Source organism: Plutella xylostella, chromosome 15, assembly GCF_932276165.1.
Source record: "Plutella xylostella chromosome 15, ilPluXylo3.1, whole genome shotgun sequence".
Taxonomy (NCBI): Eukaryota; Metazoa; Arthropoda; class Insecta; order Lepidoptera; family Plutellidae; genus Plutella; species Plutella xylostella.
The window spans coordinates 6,114,953-6,135,149 of record NC_063995.1 but is presented as its reverse complement, the minus strand read 5'-3'; the positions used below and the strand labels follow the sequence as shown (position 1 = coordinate 6,135,149).

Sequence of the window (20,197 nt, the reverse complement as noted above, 5' to 3'; positions counted from 1 at the left end):
TCGAAGCTAAAAATATCCTGATAGTTTATTATTTTCTAACAATAAGTAACCCAGCCAAACATTCCAATAGCTTTATATTCGCAAAGCATTTATATCAACAATGTAATGTAGAAGTGACAAAATCGACAAGGTCAATAAACATGTTTCCCCTTGCTACATGCTGTATTATTTTAAACTTTCCCGTTTTCTATTACGTGATAAATGAAAGTTCAATCAGTATTTACTAGTAACTGTTGATTAACTTTGATGATAATCATGATCGCATGTCAAAATATGATAGATTATAGTATTTTGTTCGGTTGAAGTGCAAATTGTTGAGTTTAGTTGAAATTGTAATAATGAATCATGATAATGTGTGAACCGAAAGAAAGTAAAGTGAACTTGCCTGATTATACTGCGACTGACGTAAGTGTTATCTTAAGGGACACTCCAGTACGTAAGTAGGTGCTCGGTAGGTATTTATTACTTGCATTCACTCACTGCTAATGAGATCCTGCATGGGTTCAAATCAGCTCAGCCGGGCCAGAAGGCCGAATATAACTTTTAATTCTGTTGAAAAATATAACATTTAGAAGGTCTATTTTAGGGAGCGGTGGTAGCTCAGTCGGGTAAGCGCCCGCTTCCCACGCAAGAGATGCGGGTTCGAATTCCGGCGCTAACATGTACGAATGAGTTCTTTTAACTTAAGTACAATGTATACCATCGCTCTTACGGTGAAGGAAAACATCGTGACGAATCCTGCATATCTAGATTTAGCACATCTAGATATGTGAACCCACTAACCCGCAGTGGACCAGCGTGGTGGGAAATGGTCCAAGCTTAGGGAGGCAGTTTAGACCTTGGGGATATGCACAAAGGAGAGAGAGAGCCAGCTGCAGGTACTGACACCCCCACAGATAATAGAATAGAATAGAAGGCCAATTTTGGTGCGTTATCTGCAATGCACCAATGTACCACCGCCATTATCTTAATTTTCCTCATTATCTTGTGATCTACCTGATCTTCATGCTAAATACTAAATACACTACACTCGGGAGCTTCTAACAACGGTTTTCCAGAACTTCGTGCAAACGTTCTCCCGTCTGATGCGGCGGCTGCGGTGGCTCGGCATCCCGTGGGGCGGCGGGCTGGCCCAGCAAGGGGTTGCGCAGGCGCTGCTCGCCTCCATCTTTATTGGCATCCTCAGCGCTGTTAACAGGCTGTTCGTGGCGGTTGACTTTGGTAAGTTATACCGGGGGTTATCAATAATTGATTGTAGAGGTATCTTCAAGGAAATTTTTTATAAGGGACAATTTGTGCACTTTTTGGTTTGGAAACACTTTTTTTACAACTTTCTTTACTACAAGTTAATATTTCGTTGTATTTTTCACTAAGTATCCTTCGATAGTGTGTCCCGTAAAACTGTTGATAGCTACTAACTCCGGTACACTCTGGGCAGCAATTATACAAACAATAGCTACATTATTCTAACTGGCTTATTCTTTCTACACGATGGTAAACGCTATTTCAACTTTAGCGCTTGTCTCAACACCCTTAGAAGACAAGCATTTAGTACACATGTCGCATTCTGTAATGTCTCTCCATTTCCAGGAAAAATATTCCTAAGGGTGGCCGGTACATCGAAGTACGCGAGCGCTTTCTTCGCCCTCCTGATGATCCGCCGGCTGAAGCGGTCGTGGCCCGCCCTGGCCGGCGCCTGGACCACGTCCAACCACACGCTGGGGGCCCTCATCCTGCCTGACGCTGGACTCACGAGGACCATCGTCAGAGTCGCTACAGGATTCCTTGTGTTTGCCACATGTTAGTACCTCTAAGTATTAAAAAAAACCAATGTAGTTATTTATATGAATGTAGAAAATATGAATATTTTGTACGTACTTACTTACTATATTATTTTTTGTGGTTTTCTAGGCCTAGGTATGATAATAGAGCAGATAGTAATAGTTTTTTTTTTGTCTGATTTATGTAATTATGCCTACACTAACATAATATGGATATTTATTTGTAATTTTCAGTGGAAAGAGTCCTACTAATAGTAGTATCGAAAGCTTTCCGGCAATCCACATCCGTTTCGGAATTTCTTAGAGCCTTTACTATCGAGAGCTCTTCGTATCTAATATCAAAGGGTAAGGGACCTTTTCGATCCTTCATTAATGTTACACTCAGTTAAAGTTTAATGGTATCTGCCGTACTCAGACTTTCAGAAAGGTTATTTCTTTTGCATCTTCACTCTGAAGAAATCGCAATGATATTTAACTCGCTAAACGTAATTTACATTATTTTTCCAGATCAATATACAACACTATTTGGTGCAATAATATTCGTTCAAATGTTGTTGACTACACTAATCTCCAACCTGCAAGATTTCATAGTCATAGCGTTCAGTCTGGGACTCACTTCAAGGCAGAAGAAAATTAACACCGTTCTCAAATACCTGTGCAGTAGATACTCATATCCAAATAGTATCGCTCTAGTAAGTACCAAATATGTAGTGAAGTAAGATTAAGAAATGCTGATAGGCTAATTTGTTAATATTTTATTGTGCTATTAATTGATTGAAAGCGTTAATGTCCTCTTCACCCAACCTAACAAGGGTTGGCTGGAAGAAATTGCTTTTTGGCAATAAGCCCGCCTTTGTACATTGTTAGTTTTCTTTTAATGTTCTTCACCTTTTATTAATTGTAACTTTATAATGTACAATAAAGTGTTTATAAATAAATAAATAAGTATCTATGGTAAGTATGTTACCAATTAAGTTTAATAACCTAACTAACGTTAAAAACCCCCGATATTCAACACTAAAATTCGCATAACTTCTTAACGCTTTTGACAAAATATGACTAAGGACACTCTACCTGTATGACCCAAAAAAAACAAATCGAAAATAATTTTAACCGATTGGGAGATACGCTACCACAGACAGATACACAGACACGCTGATACACAAACTTATAACATCCCTATTTTTCATCAAGGGTTAAAATGCAAGACGGTGTTAGAAGTATCTCAGCTGCTGATAATCGTCCGACTGACACGTTAATCCTTCCACCGCGGTGGCAAACCCTATATAGTCCAGCTTAGTCATCCTTCCGAGCGCGTTATCACACTGCGGTATCCAGACTGGATGAAGCCGAGATACAGATTATTTCAGTGTCAGTACTTTGAATAGTAGTGGAACTGCCAATCTTTATTTATAAGCAACCCGTGATCAGTTAAACATATCGATTTTAAAGGCTAAAAAAAATAAATTGATCCCGTCAAGCGCCGAAGCGTTGAAAGACCAGAAATACAGCCGAAGATAGGCGAAAGTGGCGACGTTAGGGGAGACCCTCTGCACCTCTGGCGTGCCATAGGACTACAACACACCCTAATATGTGTGTACATTTCAGACGACGCCAGTCCGCGTGACGGCCGGCAAGCACCTGAGCTGGCGCAAGGTGCGCGAGGTGTTCGTGCGTCACGCCGCCCTGGTGCAGGCCACGGACCGCGCGCTCGGCCCCTTAGTACTGCTGTCACTGTTCACCAACCTGCTCTACATACTCATGCTGGTGTTCTCGTGAGTACACACACACACACACACATACACACACACACACACACGGCCGCGCGCTCGGCCCGCTCGTGCTGCTGTCGCTCTTCACCAACCTGCTCTACATACTCATGCTGGTGTTCCCGTGAGTAAATACATACCTATACTCCCAAGCAATGAAAAACAAGGAAACAGTTTTTAAAGCCCAAAAAAGATGTATTCGTGCAATTGCGAAAGTTTGCAGCAGAGATACTTGCAAACCATTGTTTAAAAAATTTAAAATATTAACATTGCCCTCTATATATATTTTCGAAATGGCTGTATTTGTCAAATTAAACTTTAATATTTTCGGGCACTTTAGAAGCTTACGTTACGGTAATAAGATAAGCACTCCTAAACACAATACCGCACTTTTTAGTAAAAATGTTTTTGGGATGGCACCCTCTATTTTCAATAAACTACCAAAGGACATTAGAAACGCACAGGACATCCAAATGTTTAAAACCAAACTTAAAAACTATTTATTAGACAAGACTTATTACAGCGTCAATGAATTCCTATCCGATACACAGTAAGTCCCAATTAATATAACTAAATGTAGGTACTTATACAACATGAATGTGTTATCTTTAGTTTTTGCATGTTTAATGTGTACTTAATTTGAAATATTTGTACGCCATGTTGGCTGAGCACGGAGAAATTATATAATATACTGTAATCCATCTTAACCTAACCTGTGACTCACAAATAAATTATTTTGATTTGATTTGATTTGAAAAGTTCCACCTGCCATTCCATTCCATGTGCCACTGGAATCTTTTCATTACTCGTGAGTACATATACACACATTACACACACTCACGTAAAAGTAGGAAACCTCAGTTACAAAATTTACAAATAAGATTTTCTGAGAAGGAGAAAACTTCAAGAATACGACGACACCAACAGAAATTCATTACTGAAGTAAATATTAAACTTCGAATCCACCATTTGAGTTATATTTTCAAAGTTACACTTTAACCGATTTCAGATATCATTTCTATGTGGGTATTTGATTTGCAAAGACATGAAACATGCATAAGTAGAGGTGAGATTTACGCTTATAGAATACGAGTGAATGGACTTTTGTGTAGAGGTGATTTAAATGTGGTTCTGCATGTGCTTTGAATAGTGCATGGCTTTCACTTCACTCTTTTAACGGAGAGTACTTAAAATGCTGAATCAAAAGCTCTACCGTTCTTGTTTTACAGTATGTGGCCGGCTTGACTCAATGCACCGGTATGCGGTATACACATAATAAATGTATGTAGTAGGGTAGGTATAGTTATTGGTAGTCTAAATGTCTAGGTTTAAAACTAAATGAAACGAGTAATAAAGACAAAAACTATAAAAATGATCGCTATTCCGAACAGCTCAAAATAAGGACATACCACCTTATTTGTAAGATGCTCTCCGGCTAGATGAGGTGACGACTATAAAGGTCTGGTCTGGCAATGATTGGATGCGAAAAGCTATAGATCGCATCCATTGGCGTGCTTAGAGGCCTACGTCTAGCAGTGGACTGCTATATCCTAATGTTGATGATGAACTAATTAAAACGAGTAACAAACACGAAGACAAAAAATGGCTCAACAATAGACAGCCCTTCTGAGCCGCTCCAAATCTCACATCAGCATATTTCAGCCTGAACTACAAGAACGACAAATACGCGTTCACATACAGCGTGTACGCGCTGGCGTGGCTGAGCGTGCGCTGCTTCTCGCTGCTCGTGGCCGCGTCCGACGTGCACGCGCGTTCTCGCGCCGGCGCCGACTACTTCAAGAACATACAGACTACTAGCTACAATACTGAGGTGTGTACTGAACAGATGTACCTACTTTTCATTTGATCATCCGATAAATTTGTCGTCGCACCAGCGGCCGCTACACGGCTACGTTATACTCGTTAAATGCACTTTCCACCAATCACTGCGCCATATTTATGGCGGATCGGGATAAAGTGACGTTTATCTACGTGGATAACGAACCCGTGTAACGGTTGCAGCTGTAGCCCATCAAATTTGCCTATTTATCTATATGTTTCTTTGTGTCGATATATCAGCTATTCGATACCCATTTATCACACTTAGCTCTGCCAAGCTTGAGGTTATGTGGCCGTTTGTAAGAGGCCACATATTGAATTTGTAATTTCCTTCATACGTATACATAAAGACCAAATTTACTTAATCAGTTAACAGCATAAAACAAATTAAGATGACCCTGATGTGTATGTATAATTAAAGGCCCCATTCTCAGGTGGCAAAGTTTGTAGGTCACTTAAATTACTTAGCTATTTAGTAATTTAACTGTAATCAAGTTCGTGCAGGAAGTAAATTTAATAAGGGCAATATTCAGATTTGCCCAGAATGGCCAACTAGTTAAACAAAACACTAGCGAACCCCCACACTTATGGATTAACTTTTCTTTCTACGTATCATCATGATCACCATTAATTGCTCACATCCAGTCATTCAGCCACTGTCACCTACGTACTACGTATGAATGAATGTATGAATGCCTCTAAAATGAAACAGCCTAGGTCGCATTAGAAACACCTATCGAATTACCTATCGACTAGAGTCAACAATATTCGAGACTCGCACACTGGTATGCAAGTGTGCCAGCTATGGGCATGTGTATCCCCGCCGTTACTCTTCTACGTTTTCAGGTAAAATATATGTCAATATTAATCAAGAAAAGAGACGTATTTCATTTACTTTTTCACAGGTGCGTAGACTTCAGTTTCAGTTGAGCAAAAATGAGATTGCTCTTAGCGGAATGGGATTTTTTAAATTGAAACGGAGTCTCATATTAAAAGTAAGTTTTACCTTGGAAACAAACGAATGCTTACTTTTTTATGTATTCCAATATATTTCGTTATTTTTTATGTATGTATGTTACATTGAAACGCTTTCAAGAATAACTAAACTTACAAAGATAATTGTGTCAGTGTGTAAGAAACTTAAGTTAGGTACCGACTTAGTAAACTTTCCTAAGTATTCATGTATTTTTTCCCTTTTCAGGTTCTATCCGTGATAATAACGTATGACTTGATACTTCTCCAATATAACGACAACCTGTAGTAGCTGCCTACAACTTTGGACAAGTCCAATTAAACACACTCATCATTTTAACTTAAATATAAGGATCTCGGGGTGCTTATCATGAAAGCTCAGCTTGATAAGGAAAGTAATTATAAAAGTTTCTACCTGATCGTTATCCAATCTACGGGCCCGAGCTCTACTTTGAGTGTATGTATGGTACAGTAGTGTACTTACCTCATGCATGGAGCGACCTTATTTCTTCATAAGAGTAACTTAGTTTTCGTAAAAACGAATACTTAATGGAATTATTCAGCTACAATAAACCCATTTGATGTAAAACAAGAAGTTTTTTTTCTTTAATTCTTTTAGTATTTCTATTGGATGTCGAAATAGGGAGACTCGTGATACATGATGTTGATTTTAAGGAATTCAGTACCTACTTGGGTAATTTTCTTAAAAAATATATAATAATATTTTCATAGTTTGCATACAAACATGTAAGTCAGTATGTGAAAATTTTGTTTTATCACACAAATTTCAAAATCATATATTTGTACGGAGTGCCGACACAGCACCCGCGGCGCGGCGGTGGGAACGAAACGTGATTATGGGGACGACGCAGCGCCCGTCTACGCCAAATTACTCGACGAAATCTTCCTCTTTATTTCAATTGGTAACCATTTAAAAAAATAAGGTAAAAGCAAATTGGACCCGAGTTTGATGATAAAAATTGACAGAGTGGAGGTAGAATGTGTACGAATAAAACAAATATTCTGTGTAGGTTCCAATTTAAGTACTATCTGCAGTTACCTGCATCTGCATACACAGCGTATTCCTGAAATTATGGATCAAAAGAATTGGGGGTCTGATGGGCGGCTCTCAGAAACACTTTTGTGTAAGTATAACAATGACTTTAGGAAAATCGAAAAAAGAACTCTCAATACGGAAAAGTTGACCAGTTTTAATGGTGATCACAACTCTTATGGGCGCCCTGTATAGTATGATTCTTCTTCTTAGATTGATGGTGAGTATGGTGACAAACCAAAAACCTAACTGGTAACCAAACAAAAAGTGTATTTTTTATATAAAATGTACTTATCATTTTCATTAGGACGTAAGTAGGTAGGTAGATAGATCTAAAAAAAATAAACTAGTAGGTACAAGTATGTACGTAATAAACAGACGTACGACATCAACCGATTTAATTTCCCCTTATTTCTTAGAATTTTGTACAAAGTGAAAGGTTTTCGTATGAAGGTGGGAAAGTATATTTACTTTACTAATTCGTTTTCCCCATACCGGCATTGGTATCAAGAGATAAAGGTAAGTACATAATGAATCCAGTGTAATCTGACATCTGATGAATTATTTTCCTATGGAGCAGAAGATTATTGACCAGTGAGCGGCTGATTATTATAGGGAACCAGTAATCTGAAAATAGATATAGGCAAGTACTTGGTATAGTTTATGTACAGTCAGCAAAAGATAAGATAAAGATAAAATAAAGATAAAATACTCTTTATTGCACACAAACAGAAACAGTATAACAAACATGAAAAGAAAATAAATAACACAATCTCTTCCAGACAACCACATTGATAGGAAATAGAAAGAATGAAAATGGGTATCGTGTGAAAACAAGAGATATTTATAAACTACATTAATATAAAGTATAAGAATTATATTGACCACCCCCGTGCAAATACTTTAGTTTTAAGATCCACTGACGGGTGATATGTAAAATGAGAAATATTTATATAATAACTTAAAACCTATCATTACATGCAGCTACTCCAATGCGATAGGCAAGCAAACAGTTTTAGATAAAATTAAACCCTATATCTTATTATTTATAACATAACACAGCACGTATGAACAATTCCTATTGAATTCGACCAGAGTAGATGTACTTATGTACTTAATTAATAGAAATTGTTTGTATGTTGGGACAAAATCTTTGATTCATATATTTATATTTATCTTCCACATATGACTCCCAGGATCAAACTATTTGCGATGGGGTGACACACATATCTTTTGCTTACTGTAATTTATTAGTACCTATAGTGGTTCGCTGCATACCAGTTGAGTTACCTTACACGGATATAGCATAATTAGAATAACAAGCAACATCACTGGTTATGTGTTTTGGAACTAAACTTAAGCCGTTAATATCGGTTGGGTAAAATATAACAAAAAGGTACACTATCTACAAATGTTGTTACCTACTCCACATTTAATAAATTCTCACAAATGAATCTTATTCGGATAGTTGGGTCACATTTTCTATCTTGTGGATCTATCTACACGAATGTCTCACCTCTGAGATACGTCTGTGGTTTCCACTTCCGGGCTGTAATGAAACTACTTGAACTTAGATTTAAAATATACGAACTAGATGGTGTTTTACATACAAAAAATGCAAAAAAACTAACCGCATTTTGTTTAGTGTCAAACCGTTTTAAGTTCATCCTAATAACAACCATTGTGTATCATGAGTAAAGTCTTCTTCTAACCGAACTAATTCAAAATAAGAGCTCACTGGTAGTAGAAGTGGGGTGTTATTTGTCGAGATGTTTCTTTTGCACTAACACTCCATCTAGTTTGTATTAAAATATTGTTGGCTGCAGACCACAACCACGTCACAGGGTTGAACACGGAAATGTAATTGTTGGCCTGAATAATTAGGAACCTATGGAGTTTTATACAGTAATCATTTGATACATCACTAGTGATGTGAATATTTAAAGTTTTACGGTTTGCGCGGTAAAAGATTTTCCCTTTTAAGGCAAAGCGAAGCTCGAGAGACAAATTTCAATTATATGTAGTAGGTACTAAAAATACGGAACAGTATTACTTATGTGACGAAGGTCTGACTATATTATGAGGCCACTACGTCACTTTCACCACACAACCATTTCGAACAGCTACTAGGCATCGGTAACACCTATACATATAACACTACAACAAAAGGTAAACAAAACTCGACCCATTACCTAGCCCAGGGTATAAACCCAAATTCATAGAAACAACCATATTTCACTGGAATGATGTAGCCCTTACGAAAATAAGATCAAATTGCGGCCTCACGGATTTATGTTGGCAACAGTATGAACTATGGTCATAAAGTTTTGTTTGAGAGAGTGATTCCCTGTGTGAGAGAGAGAGGGAGAGAGCTGAGCTAAAGATGAGAGTAAAAGAAAGGAGCCTCCCCTTAACGGTAGAGACGTACTATTATGTTCCCAGAGCCTTCACTACTTATGCATCCCCTGTACCATATAAGTATGGAACAGTCTTTCACATCGGTGACAACCCCAGGTCAGGTTCCACGCTTAGGTCAGAAACAGAATAGAGCTTAAATAAAAACAATTTTATGCAAATAGGTACAGCAAGCTATTAAAAAAGCTTTTAAAATATGAAACTCTGTAAATTGATGGGATTAAACAATTCGATAACATCCAGCGAAATAAAATACAAACCATAGCGATACCAGAAATAGTAACTTTATTTGCATAATAAATATGTAAATTACACCCTGATATGATGTAGTCCTCTACTCGTATAAATTTATTACGATCAATTTTCACGGCTCATTTTAATTAACTTTTACCTATGCATAATTATGTATAATCTCTAATCTTTAATCTCACGGAATTCTGACAGTTATCAATTTTTGACATGTCAGAGATCACAAACCTTTTTTGGCTGGGTACTTTTTTCAATACGAGTCTGAACATCAGTTGTATCCGGACAATTTTCTATATTATATTTTTAAATATTTAGAATGATGGTCTTTACGTTAGGCGCAAAAGAACCACGAGGACGCTTCTTTCTGGGAGAGAGAAAGTCTGACTCTTGTGCTCAAAAATATTGCCCTTAAATGGATCCAAATTTTACCTTTTTTCGGTGAAGAGCTTTTTTAGTGGTATCACTAATGAAATGTCAGGATTCCGCGGAATTAATAATTAGAGTATAGTTATTAATACAACATGGTATTGTTTGTTGTCATCACGTTGTCATCATTCTGTCGCAAAAGCACAGCCCGCAACAATTTACTACAGGACATGAGTCCTCTAACACTGGAGGGTTATTGCCATATTCTCCACTCTTGGCAGGCGAGTTGGAGATTTCATAATTGCAATACATAACATACACTTATAAAAAGACTACTACTGAAATAGCTATTAAATATAATCTTAACATTTCTTGCGATACCTACACTATCTATACTGTCACTACAGAAGTGAGGTGAGGACTGAGATGAGTCAACCCCTTTTGGCTTACAATAGATACCACTTTTGTACCATTCTGTATGTAAGTACTTAGGTACTTATACAAATTACCCCTATAAACATAAATAAAAACCGTAAAAGTAAATAAATATTTATGATACACCAGCTGAAAAATTTAAGTACTCGAGATATTGAAAAAGTTCTTTAATATATTACATGAAACGTGGATAAAAATAAAACTTTCTAAGATCATGTTATGTTTACGATAACGGTGACAACTTTTAACTCTTTACAAACAGGAGAAACGAATACTCCTTCATAAGTGTACCTACCGAAATTTATACATATATCTGTAAAAGTTTATCCATGTACCATTACTTGGAAATAAAAATGGTGTTTGTATTTTGTTACACATAATTATTATTGTACCTATTGCTTATAAATGCAAGAAAAAGGGGCAGTTCCACTATACTACAGAAACATTAAGTTTTTCCTATAGTGATCATAGACAAGAAAAAAAAATATTTAATTTAAATAAGTAGTAGGTACAAACAAACTAGGACTTTAGGAAATTAAATTAAAAGTGTGTGAGGTTATAAATAAACGAAATTCGGTGGCTTCCACACCAGGCTCAGCTTCGTTGATGCCAATGTACCTGGTTACAAATACCTAATAAAGAGCGTCGATAAACTCCAAAATAATGTGCATTTCCACCAGTGCGGCAGAGACTGAGTATTATTGTGTCAATTATTGCAAAGCTAATTGAAATTAATTAAATACTAGAAGAGCATCATTGTTTTCCTATAGTTTCAATTTGATCATATCGTCGGTAACATGCAATTTGTAGCCAAGTGGCAATTATACCGATAATAGCACCATTCTACAACACAGTGGTTATTGATTTTGCTTGCAGCTTTTTATTTTTTCTGGTGACATTGAGCCATTGTTTAAAAATAGGTGGTTGTGTAATATTTGTTTTTGTATTTACTTATTTCAATTAAAATAATGAGACGTTTTCTAAAGTTGTACGATAAAATTAGTCGGTAACTTGTTTGTTCCTGTGCACCTTAAAAATAATTAATATCGTGTTTCACAACAAACTGGACAAAGGTTATTAACTGATTACACAAGTGGGAGGAGCATCGAACACAATGAATGAAATTGGTAAAGTTTTTGAAGGAGACAAAGAGACTCGACCACACCCTCAACTTAATGACGTAAGTGAATTAAGCCCAGTTTCTGTCTTGAATAAATCTACCTAAGTAGGAACTTAACTGTCTCTCAATGAAAATTCACCCAATCACGGCGCTGCATGTCATACTTAACTGAATTTTCTTAGTTATGAAACCGACTGTCATTCATTGTAACACAATAATTTATTTGACGGCTTTGCTATTCAGTAGGTATATCCAAGCAGTACCAACCTACAACATTTAAAAAAAGCTAAAAATTTGTTGTAAAAAATACATAGGTATGGAGTACTTATCTTCACCAAATAGTTTGGTAAGTATTTTTATCGATCCATATGTTATAAATATGAAGTTTATGAAAGTGCTTTTAACCAAGGCTAAGTAAACCTACCTCTCTCTCACAGAGTCATATAGCTAATTCATGAGAAAGATGTGAGAGTGGTAAATGTTATAATTTTTTGTATGAGAGCATGTATTTTACCCTCAGCATTCCAAAATGGCTAGGCCTTCCATAGCATCAAGCTGAGCTAGATCCCGCTTCAGCACCGGGAAGCAACATTACAATCATGCTCATTTATTGTTACTTTTTAAACTTTTTAGTATGGTCAAAGTAATTCTCTAAACAGAAAAATAAGTTCAAGAAACAGGCACATAACTCTGTGAGAGTGGATGATGTGGTAATTTTTTGCGGGAGCATGAATATTACACTCAACTTGCTAAAATGGCTAACAAGCACCAAGCTGAGCTGTGCATGTAGATTTGTAGAACCCGTTTCAGCTCCGCGGGAAGTAACACTCATGCTCATTTCTTGTTACTTTTTAAACTTTTTATTTTTCGATTCAGATTTATTTTTGTGTTGTTTCGTAACAAATGTATTTTCTTTATATCTTTCTTGTTTCAAAACTTGTTTTCAGGACTTGATCCGCACAATGCACTCGGTGTTCTCTGCGGCGCGCTGCTTCGGCGTGCCGGTGTGCGGCGGGGGGGCGGCGCGCGCGTGGGCCGCGCTGCTGCTCGCGCTGCACGTCTGTATTGAGGGCGGATCGGTCTACAAACTGGTCAAGAACTTGGCTGGGCTGACGGCTTATTCTACTGGGAATCGTGAGTTGGATTGATGAAAGGGAATTAGCATTCCTTATCGCACATTGAGGGGAATCTTTTCCATGGGATCCTTTACCGAGTCTTTTGGAACAACAATCGTTGACGAGAAATATCTCTTTCATAGGTTTAATATCTCGTGAAGCTTTTGAAATTCAGAGGTGGATAATACGAGGTAGATTGTTGGATGGTTATTATCATTAGAGGAACACAAAAATATCATATCAATTAACGTCGCATACATAGTGCTGCTGTAATACAAGCCGAAAGGAAGTACTTAACTCAGCTCGTCATTCTTAATAACTTCATGAAAAAATAGTCTACAAATATTGCATAATTAACATAGTTCAGAAAGATTGAGGGTTCATGTTTAGGGCAGGGTAACTAAAAATAACAAGTTCTTAATATTTCTAAGTAGGTACACTCGCTTGCAATGAAAACGATCCATCTGCCGCTGCCATTCCATATGTCTTTTCAAGTTTTAATATTTTTAAGTGGACCTATAATGATTTAAAACCGTATCCCAGGCAGCGTGGTAGCCCGTCTCTCCGGCGCCATATTCTACGGCAACGCGCTGCTCTCGCTGGTGGTATTCTGGCGGCTGCGGGCGGCGTGGGCGCGGCTGCTGCGGGACTGGGCGGGCGCCGAGCGCGGGGGCGCCCTGCCCCTGCCCCCCGACAAGGCGCTGCGCAGGAACCTGTGGCTGGTGGTGGCCGTGGTCGCTGTTTGCTCGTGTGGTGAGCGCCTAAATGTTACGATTCATCTTCCTCGTGAGACTATAGAGGTCCGCTGCTGGACGCACCATCATCCGCATTAAATTACCTATTCTATTCTTCTAATACTACACTACAAGCATCTCGCAAGGAGTGCCATAAAATTCTGTCCTCGGCCTTCCTCATGCAGAAACAACTGGCTATCCTGTCTATAATCTTTGGTTAAGCTGGAGGGCGTCTTTCTACTTGACTAGACAGAATTACTTCACATATTTTTCATCAGAATCAAATCTCTTCAAATCAAATCAATCAATCATGCTCCATCGTATCCTCAATACCTACATATTTTTTATTTATTGAACTTTCTATTGGATAAAACGAATTAGAAGTCTTGAAAACATTGATTGAAAAGCACTAGCTAGGTTTCATCAATCTCGTGTAGAAACCGATTCCAACTAAGAAGTTTTATCATTATACCTATTTATTATAGTACTTCTTGTAACTTTACACTCTCGGATATATCTCCGTATCGAAGAGATAAAGAATATCTAACGCTGTTGCGGGGGACTTATGGGGCACTCCAAGTCGCAACTGGGTCAAAGTATTTATTACCTAATTCCGACTCAAACACTTCATGTTGATATACGCTTACACTCAGAAGGGCTACTCTACCTTGACAAAAACGAAAGAAAGCCGTTGTCGTGCAATCGGCACGTTCAATTCAATAATATAGAGTCTTGATGAGTGCAGCATGGCTCTGATACTTCGTTTTTCGTAAGCTAGAGTGCTCCCAAGCATCTCACACACTTGTATCGTGTTTGCAGTGGAGCATGGGATGAGTATGGCAGCTAATATAAACTTGGACTACCCACCACCGATCGTGTTTAAGGAATACATACTGAACTCGCATGCCTTTCTTATCATTCCGAGTAAGTTTTACAACGATTTTCATTAATAAAACTGTTTATTTAAAGAAATAAATGCAAAACTTTAAATTGAATTTAAAGTTGGATTTAGAGGTACCGTTAGCTAAATTTATCAGCAGAGTTTTTATCGTATTAATAATTATTAATTAAACTATATGGAAAATGGTATTATTTACCTGCACAGAAAACGTTTCTCTTTAGATGAAAATAGCTTTATTTCCTGTGAAAATTGCTTCACTTTTAGACGATCACAATAAAACCGAACAATTTTCAGCTAAACATACCAAACAACACAGTTACTTAATTAACAAATTTTCAGGTGACTATTCGTTACCGCTCGGCATAGCAATATTTGTCATTAGCAAAGCGGCGACAATACTCTGGAATTTCCAAGACATGGTCATCATTCTCGTGAGCCTGGGCCTGGCCTCCAGGTATGGAAGGCTGAACAAATATGTGCATCATCTGACCAAGATGGAGAGCATATCCGGGCCCACTGGTTCTGAGAACGACGTGAGTATGATTTCATAGTTTATTTACTTGTATGGAATTGATAACAAGGCGTTCGTCTCTAGGCTGACTCATCCTACACTCCAACTAAACTGCATGGACCAGTATGCGTCGCTGCAGGCGTGGCGGCGCGTACGGGAGGCGTTCGTCCGCCAGGCGGTGCTGGTGCACTCTCACACTAAACTGTACCTTATGTGTAGAGCTGCATGGACGAGTATGCGTCGCTGCAGGCGTGGCGGCGCGTGCGGGAGGCGTTCGTCCGCCAGGCGGCGCTGGTGCGCTCACACACTAAACTGTACCTTATGTGTAGAGCTGCATGGACGAGTATGCGTCGCTGCAGGCGTGGCGGCGCGTGCGGGAGGCGTTCGTCCGCCAGGCGGCGCTGGTACGGCGCGCGGACGCCGAGCTCGGCAGCCTCATCCTGCTCTCCAACTCGAATAACTTCTACTTCATCTGTCTGCAGGTCTTCAACGGTGCTGGGTTCGTTTTCGTTTTTTTTTGTAGTTAGCAAGATAATTCATATTTATTACACTAGTCAATAATAGTCCACTTCTGGACATACGCCAATGGACTAGACAAGCGCAACACTTTTATTCCTCACACAACTCTATCAGCCATCACAAACACACAAGTCCTATCATTTCACTTTAGGCCTTGTCCGCACAGCGAATATACTGTTTAAATCAATAAACAAAGAAAAAAAACTGTAGTGAGCCTCATATTAATGGCTGTAAAGCAATTAAGCGTATAAAATCTAGCTCTTACGTTGCAGGGGCGAAGACGGCATGTCGCTGAACAAGGTGTACTACCTGACGTCGGTGGCGTGGCTGTGCGCGCGCGCATGCGCCGTGGTGCTCGCCGCGGCTGAGGTCAACGTCCGTTCGAGGACCGCACTCGGGTTCATATATGAGTACCCTGACAGGAGCTATAATGTCGAGGTGAGGGGGAGGTTCGCTCTAGTGTAGAACAAGGGAGGGTAGGGAAGGGAAGGGGAGGAGAGGGGACGAGAGTAGGGGATAGGAACGGGGCTGATTTCACTAATTTCGGTTTTGAATCATTTATAGAAGGTCATGAGAGGTTTAAATATGAATAAAATTGCTGAAACACGGGCACGGGAGTCTTCAATGATGTTGATCTGGTGAAGCCATCAAGCTCAAGGGACATCGGATAGTTGTAAATAAAACGACTGGAAATAGCATAATATCTAATATTAATAGGCAAATGGAAGCTAATCACAATAAAACTAATTGCTACTTAGCGCTAGGAATCGAGCGTGGAATGTCACTAACTACGCAGGGCTACGAGCTACGTAGGATGCTACGAGCTAACTAGGAATCCTACGTAGGATGCTACGTAGGACGCTACGAGCTACGTTAGCTACGTGGGACGCTAAGCCGACCACAACGCTCCGTAGAAATACACAATAAACATACCACAATGCTTGACAGCTTGTGTGCAAATTCCAATTTAGCATTTCCAACAATTATGCTTGGAATAAACTAATATATTTTATGTATTTTTAGCGGAATTTATCATACACGTACTTAACATACGCGTTTTTGCAAAACACAAGAACGATTACTATTTTTTAAACATTCCGCAGGCATAAGCATTGATTATAAATGTGTTTATCACAAACAACTCTGCCTACCCCGTGAGGGACAGTAGTCGTGTTTACCTTCCCCGGCAGGTGCAGAGGCTGGAGAAGCAGCTGACCAAGGACGTGGTGGCGCTCAGCGGGAAGGGGTTCTTCTATCTGAACCGCGGCATCCTCTTAGAGGTAGGCAACGTATTGGGCATTACATGAAAACATAAAAATTATCCTATCTGTGTGATGATGATGATGATGATAGTAATTTTATGTATGTATTTATGTATGTATGTAATGTATTGATTTAGGTATCATGTGTATGTTTATATTGTATAAGTAGGTATATATTAATATTTCGGTTAAGTACTCAATATAGACCATCTTCTTTCTTCAAAGCCAAAGCACTACCAATCACTTTCTCAACATCACCAAAGGTTAACTGATAGAAAATGCTGCTAGCATTAAGTTCGCCTTTGTACCAATTTACTTTGTGCAATAAAGAATTTAATAATAATTACTATTATTTTGATGATAATGGTTACTACTTAATTACTTATATTACGTTTTGTATTGGTGTTGCAAAAGTGGTATACTACTTTTGCAACAACCTGTATATGCTCTTATGTATTGTTCGTTTATGTATGTTGTTTTTGATATCTCACTGCTGGAAAAAGATCTGACGATGCTATGGGAAGAGGACCGGCTCTTAGTCCAGTCGATTGTAGTATGGAGGAGCGAAGGTGTTGCCACTCCTCCATTGAAAAGGGAGGATCCTCCGACCAAGCTGGGCGGTTTAGCTTGGTGGGCAACTGCCCGACGGTTACATGTCGGGATTCTGTATATATACTGAGTAGCTGTAATTCTTAGATACCGCGATGTAGGATTTGGTATTTTGCTTTCACTCTTCCATGCCATCTGTTGGTCGTCCTTGATATCTCTTTGCTGGATCTATATCTTGACTTCTATGCTTGCGCGTATTCATTATAGATGTCGCCACAGTAGCAATCAAATTTAATCCTGGACGATTCCGTTTCTTCTAAGACATACACGCATCTACATAGGTATATAATTGTAATTGGTAGAGCACACAGGATTTCGTGATTAAAGTAGATCTTGGGTTTTTCAAGTTGGATATTAGCCCTGCTATAAGTAGAAGGTACGAGTACAAGGAAAAAATATATAACTTTTTGTAATGAGATATTGTTCTTTTGCAGGTGGTGTCGTCTATTATAAAGTATGAGTTAGTGTTATTAGAGTTTGACAAGAAATAAATGCAACTTTAGCCATTAACCGTAAAAATAAACATTTAAAAGTTTTTATGTTGGTTATTAAAAAAACTGACTTTTATTATTTGCAACGCCTGCACGTCATTGAATTACTTTTATCTGAGTTTTGTACCATCCTAGAACGGAGAGAGGGCAAAACAAACATATTGTGAGTGTGGCAGATAGATAAAACACTTCCTATTACACTCACGGCAAATGAAAAAGTACCATTCAGAAAATAACCAAATTACACCGAAACTGAATAAACTAACTTAATGATGCCTTCTGCAATATTTAAGTGCATTTATAGGCGCATCAGAACATTACCAACTAAAAACATAAATATTTTGTTCAAATTTCCCACTAAATTTCAACAAAAAAAAGAAGCCATTTGGTGTCTGCATTTTGTAAGTGGAACTGTTTCTTTGCTCGTGAGTGTATTATCGTTTCCGAGACAACACCATAGCTAGACTAGGGTTTGTTAACGTGGTGCAAGCATTGTCAGATTAGAAATCTTGGCACATTTACAAATTAACCTGAGAGCAGCTTTTCCAGCCTGTCTATATGACATTCCTAAGGGATTTTCCAAAAATAATAACTACGTACTATAAATATCCAAAAAAAAATACTAATTGCCAACTTCAAACAGAAAAAATATTGTAAGTACCTAACAAAACAGGCATGTAATTTTTAAAAACGTTACCTATGTTATTATTGTTGTATAACCCCGCTGCTGTTGCTGAACTTATTGTAACATGTATCATACTTAAACAGCGTAACCCTCGCAAGAGCCTAATGCCGTTACTTACACGGGTCGGTTAACATTTTTGTGACAAATCCTCCGAGAAATGGCGCCAGCCAGGCAGTAACACACCGCGAGCCGTCATGTTTCCCGCAACGCAACGTAAACGGCCAATTCTCTGCGCGCATACTGTACTAAGGAAGAGAGTAAGTATAATAGGTAAGTAGGTCGAGGTATGTATCGTAAATATGGGGAGGTACGTTTTTGATTTAGCGGTGCTTCTTCGTCCTTAGCATGTCGGTGAGTTGTAAAAGGATTAGCTAGTCAGATTAACTTGTCTGACGCTGACTACCCAGGGTGCACTGCACATAATGTAAATTTTAAAAAAAGTACAAGCACAAGCGTAACCAACCAACCTATAAACAAATGATAACTTTTCATACTTCTTAGCATAATTGACGGTATATGGGAATCTTTAATAATGCGATTCTACCTACCTACAGCATTGCCCAAGGGTTGAAGGGCCATGTAAGGGTGCGAATAAAGGAAATTCAATTTTTGTCAGGTTGATTCGTTTCATTTCCATAAATAAGTAATTTTGTACGTACGAGCGGCATACAGCTCCCAAGTTATTGCATTTGCGTTTCAAAGATAAGTGAGTAAGTTATTATGAAGATATCTTTTTTTGGAATTGAATACGATAGCAGGATGAAATGGAATGTCACTCCTCGCCCCTCGTAATAAATAGGTATCAAAATCATATCAAAACGATAACCGCAAACAGGAACTTGATTTCATCTACAACACTAATGATAACCACCCACAGACGCATAGATGTCTGTGTAACCACCGGAAACTGAAGCTTCGCTGAAAGCCAGGGCCTTCAGCGAAGCTTCTACTAGCAGACGTCCAACAAAAGAGTGACTTTTCCATTTAATGTTTGTGACGGAACTTTCAAAATGCGAGCCTTCACAACGACGTGCTCGCAAGCTCGCAATGTTGCGAAATTGCAATTAATCATTTCATTCCACTTGGAATTCACACTAATTGTTTTTTCGCTGACTGAGAGATGAATGTTTTCCGCGCTCGCATCGCGACGCATGGTGATGGATAGGTGCAGTTTATACGGAGAGCTATAAATCAATCGCTCACCATCAGTCAGCCCCAGCGTTTTAAGTTAAAACACAAAACATTTTTTCCTATAAAACTGTCATGGCTTGGAAGTGAAACCATGAAGTCCCAGGCACGATACTCTGGTAAAGCTCGTTATTTTGGTGAAAATGCTTTCATGAATCTGGTCCCAACACATTTGTTTTCCA

At 38.5% G+C, this 20,197-nt stretch overlaps 2 protein-coding genes across 2 annotated transcripts; both read left to right on the top strand.

The window, feature by feature from the left end:
• The first annotated feature begins 351 nt into the window (after positions 1 to 351).
• LOC105390445 (gustatory receptor for sugar taste 64e-like) lies at positions 352 to 6,929 on the top strand. The gene is made up of 8 exons (XM_048625694.1): positions 352 to 405; positions 1,038 to 1,221; positions 1,591 to 1,800; positions 2,289 to 2,488; positions 3,390 to 3,556; positions 5,213 to 5,381; positions 6,295 to 6,384; positions 6,591 to 6,929. Exons 1-8 carry the CDS (start codon positions 352 to 354, stop codon positions 6,648 to 6,650), a joined length of 1,134 nt encoding a protein of 377 aa, XP_048481651.1. The 3' UTR covers positions 6,651 to 6,929.
• Positions 6,930 to 11,947: 5,018 nt separating this feature from the next.
• Positions 11,948 to 18,358, top strand: LOC105390459 (gustatory receptor for sugar taste 64a). Its single transcript, XM_038108582.2, has 9 exons — positions 11,948 to 12,060; positions 12,948 to 13,134; positions 13,659 to 13,868; positions 14,669 to 14,773; positions 15,090 to 15,283; positions 15,591 to 15,760; positions 16,053 to 16,218; positions 16,971 to 17,060; positions 18,086 to 18,358. The coding sequence occupies exons 1-9, from the start codon at positions 11,995 to 11,997 to the stop codon at positions 18,140 to 18,142; spliced, it is 1,245 nt and encodes a 414-aa protein (XP_037964510.2). The 5' UTR covers positions 11,948 to 11,994; the 3' UTR covers positions 18,143 to 18,358.
• Positions 18,359 to 20,197: the final 1,839 nt, after the last annotated feature.